Below are 8,990 nucleotides of genomic sequence, written 5' to 3' on the forward strand. Positions count from 1 at the left end.
ACTCTGTTCATCAGATCCATGAACACTGCTGGGGCATTGGTAAGCCCAAATGGCATTACCAAGAACTCGTAATGACCATAACGAGTGCAAAATGTTGTCTTCGGAATATCTGTATCCCCAACCCTGAGCTGATGATAGCCTGAGCGCAAATCAATTTTTGAATATACACAGGTATCCTTCAGCTGGTCAAATAGATCCTCTATACGTGGCAATGGATATTTGTTCTTGACAGTGACCGCATTATCTGTCGGTAATCAATACATAATCTCAGTGATCCGTCTTTCTTCTTAACGAAGAGTACTGGTGCTCCCCACGGAGAAACACTGGGACGGATAAATCCTCTGTCCAACAGCTCCTGCAACTGAGTCTTCAGCTCCTCTAACTCCTTTGGTGCCATGCGATAGGGGGTCTTGGATACCGGTGCGGTTCCCGGAACCAACTCAATCGTAAACTCGACTTGCCTTTTAGGAGGCAACCCGGGGAGTTCGTCAGGGAATACATCTGAAAATTCTCGAACAATAGGAACGTCCGAGAGTCATGGTAATGCATCCGTATCAGCTTTAACCATGGACAACAAATATCCCTGACAACCCTGCGACAGTAATCTCCTCGCTTGCATTGCTGATATAACTGATATCCCATCACCCTCGGTTCCGATGAATGTCCACGACGGTAGACCGGGAGGTCGAAATGTGACTACTCTCACTCTGCAGTCAACTGTGGCATGGTTCATGGCCAGCCAATCCATGCCCAATATAATGTCAAATTCCACCATCTCTAATACCTGCAGATCCACCATAATAGTCTGACCCTTGAAGTCTAAAGGACATCCTTTGACTTCCAGACTAATACTTAGTACCTCACCAGATGGTAGAGATACTGTCAGCCCGTGTGTCCGACGACTAGGCAATCTCCCGATTTTACCCAGAAATACCCGAGATATGAATGAATGGGAACTACCAGTATCTATCAACAAATCTGTAGTAAGTGTATAAACTGAAATAGTACCTCGGAAAACCGATCCCTCAGCTCGCTGTGCCTCCTCCCGTGTAACAGCATAAACACGACCCACCTCTGAGCTCGGCTGTGGTATCCCTGAAGTGGGCTGCGCTGGCATCGTAGGTGCGAGAACCGGCTGCTGATACTGAGTCTGAGGCTGATATGCTGGATAAAGCTGAGGTGGATGAAAATCTGGCTGTACTGGAAGGGCCTGATGAGAAGACGTCGCAGCAGAATACTGTGTAGTCGCTGGTTCCTGCCCCTGAATATGATATATCTGTCCTTGAGAAGACGGTGGTCGCTGTTGACGTGGAGCACCCTGACTCTCCTGTGATCCTTTCTATGGTCGCGTCTGTGAGGGATGTCCCCCCTGTGATGTACCCTTAGTAGCCTCCAATTGTGCCTTCAACGTACAATCCCGACTCTCATGCCCTGGTTGTTTGCAATAATAACAAATGGGATGATCCAAGGGGCAATGAAATTTGGTATGGCTCTTAGAGCCACACTGGTAACATCTGGATCCCGTTCTATCTTTCTTCCAACCATGTTGAGGAGGACGAGATGTTCCATTAGATGTCCGTCCTGACTTCTGCGGCCGAGAAGATCCTCCCGTGGTAGCCTGTGAACTCTGACCTTTACTCCTTCTCTTCTGTGACGACTGTTTATCATGGCCTTTCTCCTGATTTACCTGCTGCTGGGTCATCTCGATAAACAGTGGACGATCCAAAACTTCTCGGTAGGAGCTACCTGGAAATCCTGACATCCTGAGACGAATATATGCTGCTAAACCCTGGGTGAACTGCTGCATCCGGTCATAATCCTGTGCCACCAAATGAGGGAAAAACTCAGCCAATCTACAGAATTCAGCGTTGTACTCCATCACCGACCGATCACCCTGCTTGAGGTTCAGGAATTCCTGGCATCGAGCTAAACAGAATGTGGCTGGAAAATACTGCCGCTCAAAAGCATCCCGGAACATCGCCCATGTGATGCGCTGTTCCCCAAAGATTGTCTTCTGCATCTCCCACCATGTGACTGCCTGATCCCGGAGATAGTACGCAGCCAATTCCACTTTCTCTTCATCTGAACAACTCATGTATCCGAAAGTGCTTTCCAAATTCTTCAACCAGCTACGAGCAGCCCAGGGATCTGCTCCGCCCTGGTATAAAGTAACCCTGTCCTTGACGGACTTTGCCAACAGTGGTATACGCGCTCTATCCCTCATCCAGTCAGTAGTAGCAGGAGTAGGAAATGCTGATGGTATCCCAGAGGGAATCCCTTGAGGCTGAAATTCCTGATTTCTACCAGAAGGCATGACTGAAGGGATCTCCTGAGGCTGACGTCCCTGATCTCTAGGAGTCTGATGGGTCTGTCCCCGACTAACCGTCTCAACATCAGTTGGATCCCTAGAAGAATCCGCCTCCTGAGTCACTGTTCTGGTTCCTCAGCCTCAATGGGTTGTTTCCGTGGTCGTCCCGGACCACGACGAGAACCGCCTACCACTCGACCACGTCTCATACCTGGTGTAAACCCCTAATAAGTACTACAAACAATATAAATTTGTACTTATAAAACTTACAGCCTATATCTTGGAGGTGTTCCGCCGCCGCCTGGTCCCAAATCCCAAAAAGTCACTTCGAGGAATAAAATCACGAAAAATCCAAAACGTACGAATCTAGCATTGTAAACCTGTAGCTCTGATACCAATAAATTGTCACGCCCCGAGAGTAAGGTTGTCCGATGAAAATCGGACAGCACCTCCCCTGTAGCAGTGACAAATGGAACTGGTATACATCACCAACAGATAATACATATGCAAATAAAATCACTACCACGCAGATAATATGCAGCCTACACGGCTGTAAAATCAAACACAGCGGAAAGCAAGAATAACAAATATAAAGTAACGAAAACTCACCGCGGGCCGGCCCGGCTTGACTCCTTGACAAAACAACCAAATACAAAATAACAAGTCCACAACCCAATTATTACAATGCTAAATTCAAAGGTTTAACTCACAATAAAGGAAAACCAAAACCATAAAACCGTCCTCGGAAGCGACGTGGGACCGGCAGTCGGGATCCTCCTCCAAGTGTACTAGTATCGCTATCAGCTACCTGGTGAAATTACCAATGTGGGTGGTGAGTATAAAGACTCAGCGGGTAATAGAATAGACAGTGCATGAGTATCATAAAGAACAGGAATACACAAGGATACAGTCTCGGAAAGATAAATGGCAGATACTACTGTGTAAAACAAAGTATATATACATATATCCATACCTGATACCACATCCTAAGCTAGTATAAGGTCTGAGGAAACATAAATTGCTAGAGTACTACCCACAATCCCCCAGATCACATGTAAGGTATACTGTAAAAGAAAATAGTGTCCAAGCATACATAACAAATATATGTGGTATCAGAACAGCATAAGTAGACATATAACAACAGAAGCAGGTATAATAGAAACGACGTATGCACGGATGGTCACCCCGCCCACCTCTCTGCACCACGACTCCTGTATGGTCGAAAGGCCGGATCGATGACAACTGTACAACACTCCAGCCACCACTACTCTCGAGTGACCGAGCGGACAGTTTGCATAGTAGTTAAATAGCTACATAGCAATAGGGTCCCTGCGGCTCACAACTCCAGCCGCCACTACCCATAAGTGACCGAGTGCAGCGCGACAGGACACGCAGCACGCTCCAGCCGCCACTACCCATGAGTGGCCGAGCGTGCGGCTTTGGCTAATGACCGTCTCAACCACAAGGGAGCCAAGGTCATCGGCGATGCATGCATGACATGATGCGAATAATGCAACAGTCATCATATATACAAAAAAAATCAGGTATGCTACATGAATCCTGTCACGCCCCGAGGGAGTCTCTGTCCGAAGAAATTTCGGCAGCACCTCCCCTGTACGGGTGACAATCTGAAGCACTTCTATAGGCATAATATACCTCAGCCACATGCGGCTGGAATCATAACAATAAAAGAAAATAAACACCACGCAGTTAATATCAAATTCAGCCTTTGGCTGATACAACCACGCAGTTAAAAGTAAAGCAGCCCACTCAGCTGTACCAAAACCAAAACACAACAAAAAACTGACAGAAACCAAATACAACCAAACACAAAACTGCTAGCCGGCTAGGCTCACACAACCAACAACATAACACTCGGAAACAAAAACCAGAACACAATTCGAAATACAGAAATTTCATATACCAAGCTAAACAACAGAAAGGCAGCGATATGTCTCTGATGTGACGCGGGGACCAGCAGACAGGATGCTCCAAGCGACACCATAAATAACCTGGTACCTGAAAAGATAGTGTCCACGGGGGTGAGTTCAACAACTCAGCGAATACCAATAGACATGCCTAGTAAGATATATCTAACAGCAATAAACATGGAATACAACTTCCGAATAATATATAGGAAATATACAAAACTGATAAGTAATCAAGGAAGCTGTACTCACCAGGAACTCCTATCCTGATCTAAAGGGTCATCAAACTGATACGCAGTATGTCTCCTGTATGCATGTCAAACAAATGCATCCACCAAAATGCAGCATATAAGTGCAGCAAACACAATCAAATAAAGGCAATCAATGCATGTGATGACCGTGCACTCTAACATCACCGCCTGACAATGGTCGAGTGGACGGAATCTTGTCGGAGTACTCCCTGTGACCCCAAATCATAAATGGGGAGCTCAATGCTCTCATCTCCGGTACACGATGACGGGAGGACATCTCTGCCGGCACGCTGAGTCACCGACCAACGGAGCCAAACAGAGTCCACCATCTCCCGGCTACCGCTGCTACACTAAATGCCAACTGAGCCAAACAGAGCGGAACTGACACGCTAGGTCATATGACCAACGGAACCAAACAGCAGAACCGCCACACACCTGCATGATATACCACTAAACCATAAGTGGGGGTGTGTGCAGTACATGAAACTGGCGATGAGCTCAACAATAGTGGAGCCGACAATCGCACAGCATGCAATCATGATGTATGTCACTAAGCATAGAAAAACTGATCAACATAACCATATCCATATATATAAAATGAGTACTGTAAAATCGATGGTCACATACCAAGATCTAGAGTACACAGGTCAGATAGAATATCAAAAACCTATGTCCTGAACATAATAAGTAAGGAATATCCTGATCAGCATAGAAAAATCCATATATACAAAATATGAGTACCACAGTATCAATAGGTCAAATCCACGGATCTAGGGTATACAGGTCCTCTATGGTATAATAACCTAGATCCTAAACATATCCCCCTTCCATAGCATATGTACCAACAATATGCACAGATCAAAGCCACAAGATCTAGGTACACGAATCATATATGATATACCAATAGAAATACACAATCCAGGCATGGCGTAAAAACCTAAGTATCAAATAATTTGGATACACATGCCAGAAACAAAAATATCGAGAGCCTAATCCTAACCTCAGTAAAACATGGTATGTCACTCTAGAAACTAAGATACTCATGGCAATAAGATACTCATGGCAACAAATCATGAGATATAAGCACGGATACATCATAGGCGACAAATCTAACATGTTATGGATATCAAATAGTGACATACCAAAGGTAAACATGTTCATTGCTTGTAGTTATAAAATACTATGCATATCCAAATGACGATATCATAAAAGATAAGTCAAGAGATACCCGCCTCAAAATAACAAGATCCAAATCGGTCCCAATTCGCCGTCAAGATGCTCGTCTCGCGTCAAAGTCCTGTGGTATCAATGTGTATATTATTTCTTTTATTTAGCTACAATCCAAATAAATGGCTAATTAAAATCCTTAAGGCTAAATTAGGGTAAACCCTAATCAACCTAACCATCCAGTATAATTCACCTACAACCAAAATAATCATACCTAAAACAACATGTATCAAGAACGTGCCAAATCAACCACACTCCAAACCCTTACCTTAGGGTTGCTGGACCAAAGATTTTGCTGGAGACAGAGGTTGCTGCTCAAGCAGGAAACTCCACCAACTGTCCAAGCAAGAATCAAGAACTGAGATCAACCACAGGAATCAAACCACAACCCTAATTTCCAACATAACCTGAGCACTTTACCTCTTCCTTTACTACCTGCAACGACCAAGGACCGGACAAGGCTGCTGCTGGAAACCCTAGTGCCAGACACTCAAGCCGATAACAAGGTGGCTACTGGCACTCGACGGCTAGCCGACCAGCACTAGATCATAAGGGCGGTGGCGAGCGAAGCACACTGCAAGAGGGCAGTGTCGGAGATAACTAGGGCAGAGTGGGTCGGCGGCGCTGCAAATCTAGGGCACAGTGTTGCTCTGGTCTGTCGGCATCGGCTGTGGCGACCGGAAAACGCAATAGGGCAAGGGAGGCAGCGGCGCTAGGGCACAACCCAATCAACGCTGGCGTTGTTGGACAGCGTCGGGCGATCAACTCCCTTGTGGCGTCGGCGGAGATGCTAGGGCACAGAGGAGAGGCCGGCGACACTGCGGTGGTCGGCGCTGGGGACTGCAGAGAGGTTAGGCTCGGCGTTGCTCGGCGTCGGAAGTAAGAGAGGAAGAGGAAATCGGCTGGGGAAGAAGAAGGAGGAGGAGGCGTCGGCGCGAGGTGGTTAGGGCACGGTCGCGGCAGGGAAGAAATAGAAGCGTTCGGCGAAAACAAGGAAAAAAAGAAAAGAAAAAGAAAATAAATAAGTAAATCCAACTTTTCCTCGCTTAAATGGGGTAGCCTAAATAGGCTTTTCCGGGCCCCATCTTGATCCCCGTTAACTTGTCCGTACGAGCTCCGAAAAATTCCCGAAAATTTTTCAAAAATTCCAGAAAATTCCCTTATCATTATCCGACATTTTTCCGGTATTTTACATTCTCCCCCACTAATAAAAATTTGATCCCCAAATTTCGTTATCTACTATCAACAAGTACTAGCAAATGCTAAACAGTATAAATGCTGAACGGAACCATAACCTCACATACCTCAAGTGAAAATATGGGGATATTGAGCTCGGATCGTATCCTCGAGCTCCCAAGTTGCCTCCTCGTCTGAATGATGCTGCCATCCAACTTTAACCAGCCGGATAGTCTTGTTCCGCAACTGACGCTCCTTCCGATCCAAAATCCATACCGGAATCTCCTCATAAGTGACGTCAGGCTGAACGGGAACTGAGTTATCTGTCAGCATATGTGTCAGGTCAGGTACGTATCTCCTCAGCATAGATACGTGGAATATGTCATGCACGCTTGACAGGGACGGTCGTAGTGCCAGATAGTAAGCTACCGCTCCAATCCTCTCCAAGATCTGGAAAGGTCCAACATATCGCAGAGCTAACTTGCATCTGAGATCAAATCTCTTCACCCCTTTCGTGGGTGAAACTCGCAGAAATACATAATCGCCAATAGAGAACGCTAGGGGTCTGTGTCTCCGATCATCATAACTCTTTTGACGGTCCTGCGCCTCTAACATTCTCCGTCTGATAGTACGGATCAACTCTGCGTCATGCTGAGCTCTATGAGGTCCCAACAACTGGGCCTCCCCAACCTCATCCAGAGGGTGGGTGTCCGACAAGGTCTACCATACAACGCTTCAAACGATCGTATCCGGATAGCCGAACGCAAATCATTGTTGTAGGCGAATTCTACCAATGACAAATGGTCCACCCAACTGCCTCAAAAATCCAATACACGTGACCTCAGCAAATCCTCTAGAGTCTGTATGGTCCGCTCTGACTGTCCATCTGTCTGCGGATGGAAAGCTGTACTGAAACAGAGCTGCGTGCCCAAGGCCTGCTACAGACTCTGTCACAAACGAGACGTGAACCGGGGCCTCTATCCGAAATAATAGTCAATGGAACATCACGTGATCTGATGATCTCTCGGCAATACAGATCTGCCAATCAATTCAGGGAATCAGACTTCCGGATCGCCAAGAAGTGTGCTGATTCGGTTAATCAATCAACGATTACCCCAAATCGTGTCATAGCCTCATCGTCTCCTCGGCAAACTTACCACAAAATCCATAGTAATATGTTCCATTCCCACTCAGGAATAGGAATCTGCTGAAATAATCCGGCAGGTATCTAGTGCTCTGCCTTCACCTACTGACAGACAAGACCTCTCGCTATAAATTACGCGATGTCTTTCTTCATACCGTTCCACCTATAGGAACGCCTCAATTCTCGATACATGCGGTCCCGCCTGGGTGGACCACAAATCGAGAGTGATGAGCCTCCTGAAGTAGCTCCTGTAAGACCGGATGAGACTGAGGTACGCATAATCTGCCTCGGGAGTATATAATACCCTCCTTGTCTCGGGTGAACTCGGTCTGCTGCTGGAAGCTATCTGGCTGCAAATAAACTGCAAATACTGATCAGCAACCTAGGGCTCTCGTATCCTCGTCCTGATCAACGACTGAGCAACCATGATAACCAGAGTACCCTGCTCTGTCTGTCCCTTCTCCTCAAGGACTAACTCAGAGAAGTCCTAAATCAAATCTGTGACCACAACTCGGTGGCAAGCTAAAGTCCCACTAGACTTCCGGCTGAGTGCATCGGCAACCACATTAGCTTTCCCCGGCTGAGTGCATCGGCAACCAAATTGATGCATAATCAGTATCGAATTCAATCTAAAACCAACATTAAGGTCTATAACCTAACATCTGTAATGGCAGGGATCTTACCCAAGGAATCCCGGATGAAGAACAGTAGTGGGAGATTGTGGCAGAACACCTCACGATATGCCACTGCTAGAAACGAAACTCAATCAATAAAATCTCGCATTCTAGCACCAAACCACGAATTTCCTTAACTAAAGAACCCAAATCAAGATAACCTATACCTCCACCTACCTTGCTGCCGAATACCTCCACGATCGACGGAGGGAACCCGATCAGATCCACTCGGCTCTAGCCCCGGAAAGACGACATAGTTTCTTGCGATGCAGATCCGCATCC

General features: G+C 46.4%; 1 protein-coding gene across 1 annotated transcript; it reads right to left on the reverse strand.

Moving 5' to 3' along the window:
- Positions 1-535: 535 nt before the first annotated feature.
- Positions 536-2,314, reverse strand: LOC121969128. Its single transcript, XM_042519049.1, has 4 exons — positions 1,381-2,314; positions 1,073-1,261; positions 860-978; positions 536-784 (listed from the first exon to the last, which is right to left on the reverse strand). Exons 1-4 carry the CDS (start codon positions 2,312-2,314, stop codon positions 536-538), a joined length of 1,491 nt encoding a protein of 496 aa, XP_042374983.1.
- Positions 2,315-8,990: the final 6,676 nt, after the last annotated feature.

Source organism: Zingiber officinale, chromosome 4A, assembly GCF_018446385.1.
Source record: "Zingiber officinale cultivar Zhangliang chromosome 4A, Zo_v1.1, whole genome shotgun sequence".
Lineage (NCBI taxonomy): Eukaryota > Viridiplantae > Streptophyta > Magnoliopsida > Zingiberales > Zingiberaceae > Zingiber > Zingiber officinale.

Excerpts from the sequence above, each read along its gene's own strand:
- LOC121969128 (XM_042519049.1), bottom strand. The coding sequence starts at position 2,314 with ATGCCTTCTGGTAGAAATCAGGAATTTCAGCCTCAAGGGATTCCCTCT. Across the intron at positions 979-1,072 it reads TACCACAGCCGAGCTCAGAG|ATTTGTTGATAGATACTGGT; the intron begins GTGGGTCGTGTT and ends CACTTACTACAG. Across the intron at positions 785-859 it reads TATCTCTACCATCTGGTGAG|GTATTAGAGATGGTGGAATT; the intron begins GTACTAAGTATT and ends GTGGATCTGCAG.